An 11,933-nucleotide genomic window follows, 5' to 3' on the forward strand; every position below is an offset into this window, starting at 1 on the left:
GCTTGTCTCTCTCCCTCTGCCCCCACCTCTGGCTTGTGTTCATGCTTTCTCTCTCTTGCACGTGCTCTCTCTTTTAAATATTAAAGAAGAAAAGTGAGATTGATTTTATTCTGATCCCAAAGGATGGAACTAGAATGCAGAATGGAGGCTCCTCTTCTTAAAGCTGTATGACTTTGGGAAAGTCTTTGAATTCTTCCAGCCTCAACTTCCTCACTTTTGCAGTGTCCTAATTATTACCCAGGGTTGCTTCCCATACGAAATAATGGAAATGAAGCCATTTAATAAATTTTAAGTACTAGGGGCGCCTGGGTGGCTCAGTCGTTAAGCGTCTGCCTTCGGCTCAGGTCACGATCCCAGGGTCCTGGGATCGAGCCCCGCATCAGGCTCCCTGCTCCGCGGGAAGCCTGCTTCTCCCTCTCCCACTCCCCCTGCTTGTGTTCCCTCTCTCACTGTGTCTCTCTCTGTCAAATAAATAAATAAAATCTTTAAAAAAAATTTGAAGTACTAAACACTTGATTAGCCATAACTGTGCCATGAACTCGGTGACCTTGGGCTTTGGTTTGTTCATTTAATAAGGGTTAATGGGCAATTCCAACGACCATGCTCTGGGGACACAGAAATGTATAAAGCCTAGTCCCCACTCCCAAGAGTTGCCCTAGTTGGAGAATCTAGGGGGCATTCTAAGTTTAGCGATCTTGGGCTCTGTCTGCTCTTCCTTTTTACATGAAAAGTTGCCACCAAGAAGAGTTATTCCAGAGTCAGAAAACAAGAAGGCTCCAGAAGGCTTCTCTGAAAATGCCTTTACCACAGAGAAAGACATGGGTCTCCTCTACTCTAGTACTTCCCAAATGTTAGTGAACATAGACACACTGGAGGATCTTGCTAAAATGCAGATTCTGGGGTGGAGCTCTTAAGCTGTATTTCCAAAACGCCCCCCACGTGATACTGCACAGACCAAATTTTGAGTAGCCCCAGTTTAATTTTCTAGGTTAGTGCACAGTCACCTGGAAAGTCACAGAAAGCTTAAAGAGCATAGAGTAAAAACAGGGTAGGGGAAACTTGCTGAGAAAGCTCTCCTTGAAAGAGGGAAGCAGTGCAGGCTTTGAAGGAAGACAGGGAGCCCTGACTCTGACAGATTAGTGAAGAGCACCGAGAACCCACCCACAAAGTTTTTGTTTGTACGCAATCATTTCACCATCCAACCCCAGAGACACCCCCACCCCCCAAGAAATCACTGCGGACTGGGCCTGCAGCTTCCACCTCCCTTCGGTGAAGCCTGATTCCTACCAACAGGTTGTGTTGTAATTACCGGGTTAGGTGCCCGTCTCTCACCCTGTAATATGAACTAGGGAGGAGGAACAGTGCGCTGTGTATTCTTGTTCGGCCCCCGCCTCCCCCATACTTACTTAACGTTTGTTGTCAGTGTTTTTCAGGGTTTGCGGATTCTTGGGAGGCCCACATCCAGGCCTAGCGCACTCCCCACTCACTTCACCAGGGGGCGCGGCGGACCCAGCAACACAGCGACGGCGACCCACCGCCCCACCGACTCAGAGCGCTCAGCGGGCGGTCTCCACTGCCGGGAGCTGGTGGGGGGTGGAGCACCCTACCACCTGGGCGGGAAACCGAGGCAGCGCCGGGCCACTGCCCAGGTTTTCTAAAGGGTTCCCCGACTTAGGGAGGCGGGAGGCGCCGCCGGAGCCTGGGTGCCCGGAGCTCGGCCCGCCGACGCCCGGCGCCCCGGCTCAGGGCCGGTAACCAGGCGCACATGGCCCGCCCGGCCCTGTTTGTCCTGGCAGCGCGCCGCCGCTATTTGAGGCGGTTTTTATCTCCCAGAAACCAGCAAAACCCCAAGCGGAGTCTAGGGAAGATGAAAGGGGCCGAGGGGCCGGGAGGGGAGGACCGCGAGGCCGCGGCGGGCGGGGGCTGGCACCGGACAGGCGGGGACCGGGAGGCGAGGGGGCCAGGCCCTGGGGGGTCCCGAGGAGCCTGCCCGGCGGGGTGGGGACGGGAGCCCGGGACCCCCGCCCCTCGGTCGGCCCCTCCCACCCCCCGCGCGCCCCCAGAGCGCGTCTCTTACGCCGCTGCCCCCGACCCCCGCCCGCGGGAGGAGCCCTGGAACGCGGCCCTCTTCAAAGCGCCTTTGAAGCGGCGCGCCCCGCCTGAGGGCAGGAGGCTTCGCACCTGGCCGGGGCGGCCTTGGCGGCAGGCTGAGGAGGGGGGCTGACCGCCCGAGCCGGCGGGGAGAGGGGGGGACGGTCGCCGGGGGCGCCACCCGTGCGCCCCCTCAGCCCCGCGGGGGAGCCCGGGGGCGGGGGCCGCACAAAGCCCTATTGTGGCTGCGGGCTGGCCGCCACAGAGTGGCTTTTGTTGTCCGCTAACTCGGCGGCGGGCACGGCTGATTGCAGGCCCCGGGCAGGGGGCGGTTACGTGCCAGGCCGGGGCCGCCCGCCGGGACCCCGCTCGGGGCCGCGCAGTAGTCCGCACCGCGGCCGCGGGGCCCTGCCCTGGCCGGGGTCGGGAGGCAGAGGCCGGGAGAGAGCCGGGGAAGAAACCTCCCAACTCGACGGAGAGCTGTGGCCTCTCAAAAACTGACCTCAGCCCGAGGGCCTGGCCGACGGAGCGTTCTGCCGCGGGCACACTGTGCCAATGTGCACGATGGGATGCCCGTGGGGAGTCTCCAATTTGCCAAGGAAAAATCCTGTGGCTCACTCTTCCTTCCTCTTTCTCTTTTCTCACCAGGACAAAATTTAAAATCGAACTTTTTATTAAATAATAAAAAAAAAAAAAGACTCCATGAGGCCATGATCCTTTCCCTTCCACAATATTACCCTCTCCCCAAGCTCCAGCGGCTTTAACCCTTTAACTTGGGGCCTTGAGGGAGGAGGAGATAGGAAAGGAGGATCCAAAGTCACAGGAAAGGCATTCAAAGGCACGAAGCGGCTTTAAAAGTCACCAGAGGTGGAGTTGGGGGCATTGGAAGTCCCTGGTTGGGGGCCTGGGGATGCAACCCCAAATCAGCTCGGGGACCTCTGTCCTCCTAGCGCTATAAATTCTTCTTTCTCATGGCTTCTAGGCACCAGCCTAGCAGTGCCTTGTGCAGAATAGGCACTCAATAAATACTTGATTTATTTGAATCTGATCCCAGAGAAAGCCTCCCCCACCTATTCTTCAGGAGAGGCACCTCCAAACCAGTGTGCTCCTCCTGTAAGGTGGGCTCCCCCAAAAAGCATGTCCAGGATGGCAGCTGCAAGCTCTCCATAACCATGGCAACAAGGGATTAGCCTGATGGGGTCATGGTGTCAGGGGAGGGGCAGTGGAAGAACAGTTTGCTCTGGGGTCAAGGGAGCTGGGGTACATTCCAGTCCTCCCCTCCATAGGACTTGAGGTTTCACAGCTTCAGGCTGGGACTGAGAATATTAGGGATTCCCTAATTGAGAGACACCCCATCAACTCTTTAACAGAGATCTAGCTAACCAACCCTATTAGCAGAGATTCTATTAAAAGAGAAACCCCATTAGCTGAGACCCTGATGATAGAAATTCTATTAACAAGATCTCCACTAATACTTTTTCTGTACAGAGATACACTTAGCTAAAATTTCCATAGCAGAAATGGATCTCCTTCCCTCCCCAGCTCACTCTACCTGACCTGTCATCATAACTTAGATAAATAGAATTATTATTATTATTAGTATTCATTTCTCTTGGAACATAGGGGTTAAATATACAGGCCTGGGGGCAGCCTCCCTGACCCTGGGGTCACCCCATCTTTGGGATCAGATCCCCACTGGTCTGCCCCCCTCTAGGCACCCTGCTCCCTGCCAGGTCACTAACCCCAAGCCCCCTAACTCTGGTTCCTAATGAAGAGGCCACCAGGGGGGCAATAAATTATCATTATCATCATCATTATCATTATGTTTGTAAAAACAAAAACAAAAATGCTTTGGAGCATGGAAAGCAAGTGGAAGAAGAAGCTGGGAAGACTGGAGCCTGGAAGCTAAGCAATAGTGGTAAATACGCTTGGGAAGCAGAAAGGATGCTTGTCAAGGAGTTAGTGAGCTGGAGAAAGAAAGTGTTGGGAGCCCAGATGGAAGGAAAATGAGTTGGGGTGGTAAGAGCAGAGGAGAGGGAAGTTGTGAGCAGGGGCAAGGGAAGATCTTAGGAAGCCAGAGTGCAGAAACCAGGCACAAGGTGAGGGCCTGAGATGAGAGTCTGCGGAACAGGCTCACGGCAAAGGGAGGGGTGAGCTGCGGAGGCATGCTGGGAGACACCCGGGCCCAGAACGGCCAGGAGAGATATGGCGAGAGCCCCAAGGGCAGCATGCATGGGGCAAAGGGGGTGAGGGGCAAGCAGTGGTCCACGAAGCCAGGGGAGGCTGGCAAGGCAGCGCTGGGACTGGAGACCCTCCACCCCGCTCAGATCTCCAGCAGGTTGCTCTGCTCTGGGCTGCCTTCAGGGGCTTTCTCTGGGGGTGCTGGGGAGGCTGAAGTTCGGGGCGTCTGACTGGCCTCCTCTTCCCCTGCACTGCGGCCCTCCCCCAGTTCCTTGGGGCCGCTGGGAGGGGGCCCTGGGCCTGGCTCGCCGTGGGTACGTTGGTGTTTACTCAGGTGGTCACTTCGGGTAAAGCGCTTGGAGCAGAGCAGGCAGGTGAACTTCTTCTCCCGGGTGTGGGTGCGCACATGGCGCTCCAGCTCGTCCGAACGGGTGAACCTCTTGCCGCAGAAGAGCCAGTTGCAGACGAAGGGCCGCTCGCCTGTGTGCCAGCGCAAGTGGGCCTTCAGGTGCGAGGCCTTGCCGTACACCTTGCCGCAGCCCGGGATGTGGCAGCTGTGGATGGGCTTCTTCCGCAGCCCAGCTGCTGCCGCCCCCAGGCGCTCTAGCTCCTGGCAGTTGGGGCAGTCGCAGGAGGAACGCCCCGCTCCACCGCCTCCGTATCCACCACTGCCCCCAGAGCCGGCCCCCCGGGGGGGTTTGGCCCCACCGCTCCCCTCCAGCTGCCCACTATTGCTCACTGCCTTGGGTTTATAGACGTCTTGGGGCAAGACATGCTGGGGCCCCGGTTGCAGGAGATGAGGAGCTGGGTAGGGAGCTGGATTAAGGGGGGCAAAGTCGGACGGGTAGGTGGGCAGCTGGGGGTTCAGTGGAGGCTGAGCAGGGCCTGTGGGCAGTGTCCCTTGCAGCCCATCACCCTGGGCCTGCCCACCACCTAGCCAATTGCCCCCGGGGTGCATGTCCCACCAAGGAGTAGGAGCGTTGCCTGGGCCCGGTGAGATGCCTGCATGGATGCCGGCCTTGTACCAGGAGCCATAGGGGTGCGCCATGTCCAGAGAGGTGTAGACACTGGGCAGGCAGTCAGAAGAGCTGTGGCCTTTGGGCACTAGTAGCCCAGGGTCCTGGGTGCCTGTGGGTCCAGGGAATGAGTGGGAAAAAGGAGGGTAGTCATTGGCATAGCCCGAGGTGGGTGCAGGAGGACTGCCTGCAGGTGAGAGGAGCCCATTGGTGCTTGAAAAGGGGGCTGGGTAGGCATCCCCCATGGTTTTGGGGGCTGAAAGGTCACTGCCCACAGAGTATGGCTTCTTGGCGCCTGCTTTGCCCAGTGTCGCTGAGTCCCGCAGAGGGCTGGTGCCACCAAATTTGCTGCACGCTGCCGTCAGCATGGCCAGGGGACTGGAGCCATAGTGAGCTTCCTCCTGTGGACAGAGGGAAGCACGGCTTAGGGGAAGAGGAGGAGAAGTGCAGAAGGAAGGGCAAAACTCTAGAGATGTGGAGAGCAGAACCAAGGGGTCCAGGAAGAGTTGAAGAGAATGGGAGGTAGAGGTGGAGGGGCCAGTGAACACGAGGCCCCAGGGCAAAGCTCAGATGGAGTCGTGGGGAAGAGAGCCAGGTCCAGACTGCACCCTGACAACCTGATCCAGGAGGCAGGAGGCAGAGCTCACTGTGGAGTTGCTGGGGTGCCAGGGCGCCTCAGAAGAACAGGAGACGCTGCTTAAATAGCCACGAGAAGAGCCGAGGATGGATGCAGGACCTAGGTGAAGTGAGAATTAGGGGTCCTACCCCTGGAAGTAGGTTCAGAGCAAGGGCCATGGTCAGAGACTTGGAGAGGAAAGATGAGGCTCAAAGAGTAACACAGGGAGAAAATGAAGTATTAGGGGACTGCAGTTGCCTCCACTCCAGATTTGCTCAGCTTTACCCCATATTCCACTTCCTGTCTCTGCCTCAGCTCTTGACTACGGCAGTGAGTGGCCTGGTCTCCCTGAGGCCACAGCCTCATGTTCCTGGTAAGGAATCTCTTGGCAGGGATTCTAGGGCTGGGGTGCAAGAGGAAGCGACGGGAGACACTGGGACATTGAGAGGGAACAGGGCTGCGGCCAAGCCAGGACTGTGGCTGAGGCAAGAATGTCTTTCAAGCAGGCAGGGGCGCCTGGGTGGCTCAGTTGGTTAAGCGACTGCCTTCGGCTCGGGTCATGATCCTGGAGTCCCAGGATCGAGTCCCGCATCGGGCTCCCTGCTCGGCGGGGAGTCTGCTTCTCCCTCTGACCCTCTTCCCTCTCGTGCTCTCTATCTCTCACTCTCTCTCTCTCTCTGAAATAAATAAATAAATAAAAAGATTTTCAAAAAAGAATGTCTTTCAAGCAGGCAGTGGGTACCTCCTGCTTTGTGGAGCCAGCTGGTACCCCTTTGGGAAGGCTGGAGGAGCCGAAGTCCTCAAACCCCTCCAGGACCGGGAATTGGGATGGCTAAGATATTGGCTCATGGCCTCATCCCTCCATGTCCAGTGTCCCCTAACATGTAGCCTACACATGTAGCTGGTCTCTCTTCACCCTTCCAGCACCGTGAGTGAAGGAAGATACGTAGATGTGGGGCACAGGGCTCTTTGAGAAACACAAAATGCCCTTAATGCTTATCATGCTGCTGCTACCAGGCCAAACCACCCTGAGATGCCCATCCGTCAGTAGCTCATGGTACCCCTCCCTGGGTCAGCCTCAGGATGTGCCAGGAGGAGATACTGTCCAGAATCCGGGGCTGGTACAGACATCCATTACTGAGAATCCCACCCAAAAAGATGCCCTCAAAAGCTGACCCTGTACAGTTCCCTGGCTGGGGCCCTCAAAAGCTGATGTATCTGGTACCTTCCCAGCTGAAAAAGAACCCAAGCGTCCAAGACCCGCCTGGTCCCTCTGAGCATGCAGCATGTGTGTGTGTGTGACACCAATCCTACAGCTACGTTTGGGGTTTTAAGGTTGCGGCGAGAGGCCTATGCCCTCATCACTCCCGCACTGCTCCCCAAGTGCAGACCTGCCGCTCCCCTGCCCAGTCACCTCTTTCTGAGGTCCTGTCGACCCCACAGACTCCCAGATTTGAGCCACCAAAACCTTCCTGAAATCCGGCTATGGGAAAAGCCCTGGGTCCTCCCTAGCCAAAGTTTCCCTAGAGCCCCTGGTCTCCCAAGCAGAGGGTAAGCTGAGGCAGGGTAGCTGGAGGGGCAGGACTCAAAGCCTAGCAGAAAGGTAAAAGCATGGAGTGCGAAGGAAAGAGGCAGAGACCCAGAACCGGGAGGAGCGACAGACCCTGCACATCACAGGGTGAGGCACAGACGAAGAAGCCACCGGGGGTGGGGGAGGGGGAGCAGAGGGGAAAACTGGCACTAAGGGGCAGAAATGGGCAGAGACCCAAAAGAGCAGAAAGGTGAAAAGACAAAGGGCAGGGAGAGAGAGGGAAGCAGAATAGACAAAGAAGTGATGGAGAGAGCCTGGGCTAGGAAGGCGGAGGAAAACAGAGAGGGAGAGGAGGAAGAAAACAGAAAAGGGGGAGGGGGAGAAGACAGATCTCCTACCTAAGAGAAAACCACCACGATGCTGGGCCCCAGAAAACCCCCAGACCAGGCCACTCCTCCCTCCTTCTCCCCCTGACCGCTTCTCCCCCTTGGCCCAGCCCGGCTCCGTTGGTTTCCCTGCGGTCGGTTTATTTTTAAAAACGCCGACGCCGTCCCCCCCCCGCCCGGCCCTCACACTGTGGCCACAGGGGCCTCCGCCAAGCCCAGGGACCCCACCCAGCTGAGGAGAGGGAAGGAGGGGTGAAAGAAGGCAAGCAGCCCCAGGCCAACAGGAGACCCCAGCCCTGGAGCGGAGGCCCCTAGGGCCCCTGAGAGCAGGGAAGCCGGAGCAAGGCACCCGTCCCACTCGGACGGGTTCTGGAGGCCAAGAACTGGGCACCTGGCTAGCTTCACCGCAGCCTCAGTTTCCTTCTCCAGCTGCCTGTGTGCTCTTGAGAGGGTCCTACAGATGCACCCCCATACCTGATCACATGTATTCCTTTCCCAGGGGCCCAGGAGTCCCACCTTCCGGTTGTTTTTCCTCCTACCTCCACCCCACCTTCCGCTAAAACAATAAAAGCAGGCTGAAAGTCCTGAAAAGGAGTCTCCAGAGAAAGAACAAGGAGCTGCCCCAGCTCTCTCACTCGCAGGCGCAGCCCAGCTGGGGAAGTGGGGGCGTCTCTCCCGGGAGCTCACAGTGTCCTGCTGACCTCCTGGGGAAGCTCACTCTACATCTGAGGGCCAGCTGGCCATCCACTCTGAGCACCCAAGTTCCCAGGTGCTGTTCTCCACTTTCCGCCTCTGCCCACGTTGTTTGGTGCTCCCCACTTCCAATTCTCCATCCCCACCTGGCCCTCGCCCCCATTTCTCCCTCCTGCCTCTTCCCCTGCAGCTCACTCGTCCCAGGTGAGCCTCTCATCGGGCAGCAGCTGCTTCCCTCTCGGAACCCCCAAGTTCTTTGCACCGCCAGAGAGCCCACCCATACAAGGCAGAGGGCTTCCTGGGTGGGGAAGAGGGCCCGAGTGCCCCAAAAGGAGGAGAAATAGGCAGAGGGACTGGAATGCCTTTGTGTTGGGGGCGCATCTCCTGCTCACCAGCAGTGAGGGACATGAAGGCCTGGATGCCTGGACACACTCCTCTTGCCAAGTGCTACCCCAATCCTGTGCCTTTCCTGCAGGCCTCAGGGCCAGCCCCTCCCCCAGGCACCAGTGCCACGCTGGCAACTCTGGCATGGTGCCCATGCCCACTGGTACTGCCCCTGCCCCGGATGGCCCCAGGATTTCCATGCACCTTGGTCCTGAAGCTTCCTCAAGATCAACCGCAGGGTTTCAGTGATGGCTCAATATAGAGTCTGGGGGGGGCACAGCAGGGCGAGCAGTCTGCCCTCAGTGCAGTAGAGCATCATGCCTGGGGACCTCTGACTGGATACAGAACATGACAAGGGGCATCGTGTCTACCCCACTGGCTTGCATGCCATGCCCTCAGACTCAGTCTCAAACTCACCATTCCCAGCCGTCCGCACACACCAGTCCTCACTTGGACCAGCAGATGCTCGGATGGCCCAGCTGCCACACATAAACACACCCCTGCGCTCTCACAAAGCCAGTCGTGCATGCAGGCACGCTGCTTTACATCCTAACACTTACGCCCAGGCCAATGAACACAGGTGCCAAAAGATTCCCACTCCATCTCACACACACACACCTCTCCTACAGGCTGAATGAGTCGGCTTCCCGTTTGGCCCATGTCCCCTGGGATTTGAGCTAGGGCACTGGGAGCAGAGATGGGTGCTTCTGAGGGGCAACTGAAGGTGGATGACCTGAAGGGAGGACTCTGGCTCCAAATTCCTGTGGAGGGACCCAGAAAGCAGGACAGAGATGATGACAGAGAAACAGAGTCAGAGACTTCAAAATCAAGGAGAACTCAGGACATTCTAAGTGGCTCTGAGTCCTTCCCTTCCAACTATGCACCTGGAGTCCCCCAGAACCCCTGGTAGAGTCAGTGATTTCTCAAAATCCCCAAATCTGACCTCCACGGTACCCTAGTTCCCTCCATCCCCAGTGCCAAAGGCAAGGGATGCTGGGGTCCCAGCCCGTATGAGAAGTGGCCCAGGCCGCCCTGGAGCCTCCCACTCCCAAAATAGAGCTGAGTTTGTCTTTGGCTGAAAGCTAAATATTTGTGAGCCGGGCAGGCGGCCTCAGACCCTGGCCCTCCTCCTTGGTTCCCTCTCAGGCCCGGGCCCAGTTCCTCTGGTCAGCCCCCCCACATGCACAGGGCTGCCCTTCTCCCCTCTCCCATAGCTCACCTCCTCCTCTACACACAACAGCCCGGAGGCCCAGTGCCTGTCCACTACAAACCAGATGGGCTGCAGCTCAGGCTCAGGCTAGGAGCTCCCGGAGACGTGACCCCCAAGGCACCCCAGTTGCTGCCTGGTGCCCACTCCACCAGCCTGCTCACTCTCTCCCCCTGTCTGCCAGGCTGACCTGCCCCCCACCCCTCCTCTTCCTCCTCTCTCCATCCCTGGCCAATCCTCAGGGCTGGCGTGCGGGGCAGACCTCAGAGGTCCATGCCTTCTTCTGACCTGGCCCCTCTCATCTGCCTTTGACTGCTGTCTGACCCCTGGCCCCACTCTCTCCAGCCCTTCCTCCTGCCCTCCACTCCCCCCCCCCCAGCCCCGTCCTCTCTCCTCATCAGGGGGACCCTGGAAGTGACAAGCACCACAGCCACTGTCTGTGTGAGTTGGGAGGTGGGGGGTGCGGGCAGGGACTAGGGCCATTAGGACTGTCGCTGGTGTCCTGGGGGGAAGAGGGGGCAGTTACCTCAAGCAGGGAGGACGCCATCCTGAGGCTGGGGAACGGGTCCCAAGGAGCCAGGCAGATGGAGAGAGCCAGCCGAGCCGGAGAGAGAGGGAGAGGGAGAGGGAGGGAGAATGGGAGAATGGGAGAGAAGAGATCTAAAGTTAGAAGGGACTGGGGGGTGGGGGGTGGGGGGGCTGCTCTCTGTCTGTAGGGATCCACCCTCTAATTACAGCTTTCCCAGCGGAGAAGGCTCCGGATCCAATGAGCAGGGCGAGAGAGGGAGGCAGAGGGTCCAAATTTCCTGCTCCATTTGCTGAGCTCCCCAAAGAAGGGATCTGGGCGGGAGAGGAGAAACAGGGCTCCAGGGAAGGGGGTGGAAGCAGGAGGAGGGTAGGGCCATGGGCAAGTTGTCAGGGTGTCCTGGGGGGTGCTGGGGGGGGGTCGAAGGGATGGTGGGCCCAGGTGTCCCTCACCCTGCCCCCAGCAATCCCATAAGCATCTGTGGGCACCCCTCCCAGGGCTCCCCGGTGTCATGTACCTGGGGGCTCTGGGGCTGGGTGTCCGGGGGTCTCTCCTCCCTGGAGGTCTGGCAGTGGGAGTGCGGGCAAGGGGTGACCTCAGGGCCCCGGGAGGGCTCCGCTCCTCTCCCAGGCCAGCTGCACTCCTGTTCCCACTCGGGCTGCGATCCTACAGCCCTACTCTGACTGCAGAGTCCTGGCTGCCGCCGCCGCCGCTCTCCTACTGCCGCTGAGGGAAGGAACAGGAGGGAAAAGGAACAAACCCCAAACCACTAATTAGAGATCCGGGGGGGGGGGGATGGGGGATTGGGGACGACACTCACACAGAGAGACTGGAACACACTGACAGACACACTCATGGACAAACACAGGATGATACGTGCACACGTCCGCACACACGGTGCTGCCCACACAGCCACCGCCGCTGCCATGAACGGACACAGACAAACACATGTACGAACGGGCACAGTGACATGGCTGGGGGTGCACACACCACCACCCCCCCCGAGCTGACCACAGAGACGCTTGCTTCCCCCATCACGACCTCTAGATCAGGAGAACAGTGTGTATGTGCATGTGTACACGCGCACACATGTATGTGCGTGTGTGTGTGTGTGTGTGTGTGTGTGTGTGTGTGTGTGTGTGGTGAGAGACAGGAGGGAGGCCATGCTCTGGGTGGAGGCTTCAGCTGCCTAAACTTTCAGGGTCACTGAGGTAGGTTAGAGAGCAAGGCCTGGAGGAGGGGCGGAGAGTGGGAGGAGGGCTTGGCACAGGCTCAGGGGCTCCCCAATCTTCTTACCAATGC

The 11,933-nt window shown here is 58.5% G+C and overlaps 1 protein-coding gene across 2 annotated transcripts; it reads right to left on the bottom strand.

Annotated features, from left to right (window-relative positions):
* Positions 1 to 4,414: 4,414 nt before the first annotated feature.
* Positions 4,415 to 11,324, bottom strand: SP7 (Sp7 transcription factor). 2 transcript variants are annotated; one of them, XM_088025616.1, is made up of 2 exons: positions 11,159 to 11,324; positions 4,415 to 5,697 (listed from the first exon to the last, which is right to left on the bottom strand). In XM_088025616.1, exon 2 carries the CDS (start codon positions 5,654 to 5,656, stop codon positions 4,415 to 4,417), a length of 1,242 nt encoding a protein of 413 aa, XP_087881742.1. In that variant the 5' UTR covers positions 5,657 to 5,697; positions 11,159 to 11,324. The 2 variants fall into 2 exon arrangements, with proteins under 2 accessions (XP_087881742.1, XP_027981211.1); XM_028125410.1 differs by lacking the exon at positions 11,159 to 11,324 and adding an exon at positions 10,632 to 10,652 and having other exon boundaries at positions 4,415 to 5,689.
* Positions 11,325 to 11,933: the final 609 nt, after the last annotated feature.

This window comes from Eumetopias jubatus, unplaced genomic scaffold (genome assembly GCF_037043125.1).
Source record: "Eumetopias jubatus isolate StellerSeaLion01/CBP00866 unplaced genomic scaffold, mEumJub1_p1.0 scaffold_8, whole genome shotgun sequence".
Classification (NCBI taxonomy): domain Eukaryota; kingdom Metazoa; phylum Chordata; class Mammalia; order Carnivora; family Otariidae; genus Eumetopias; species Eumetopias jubatus.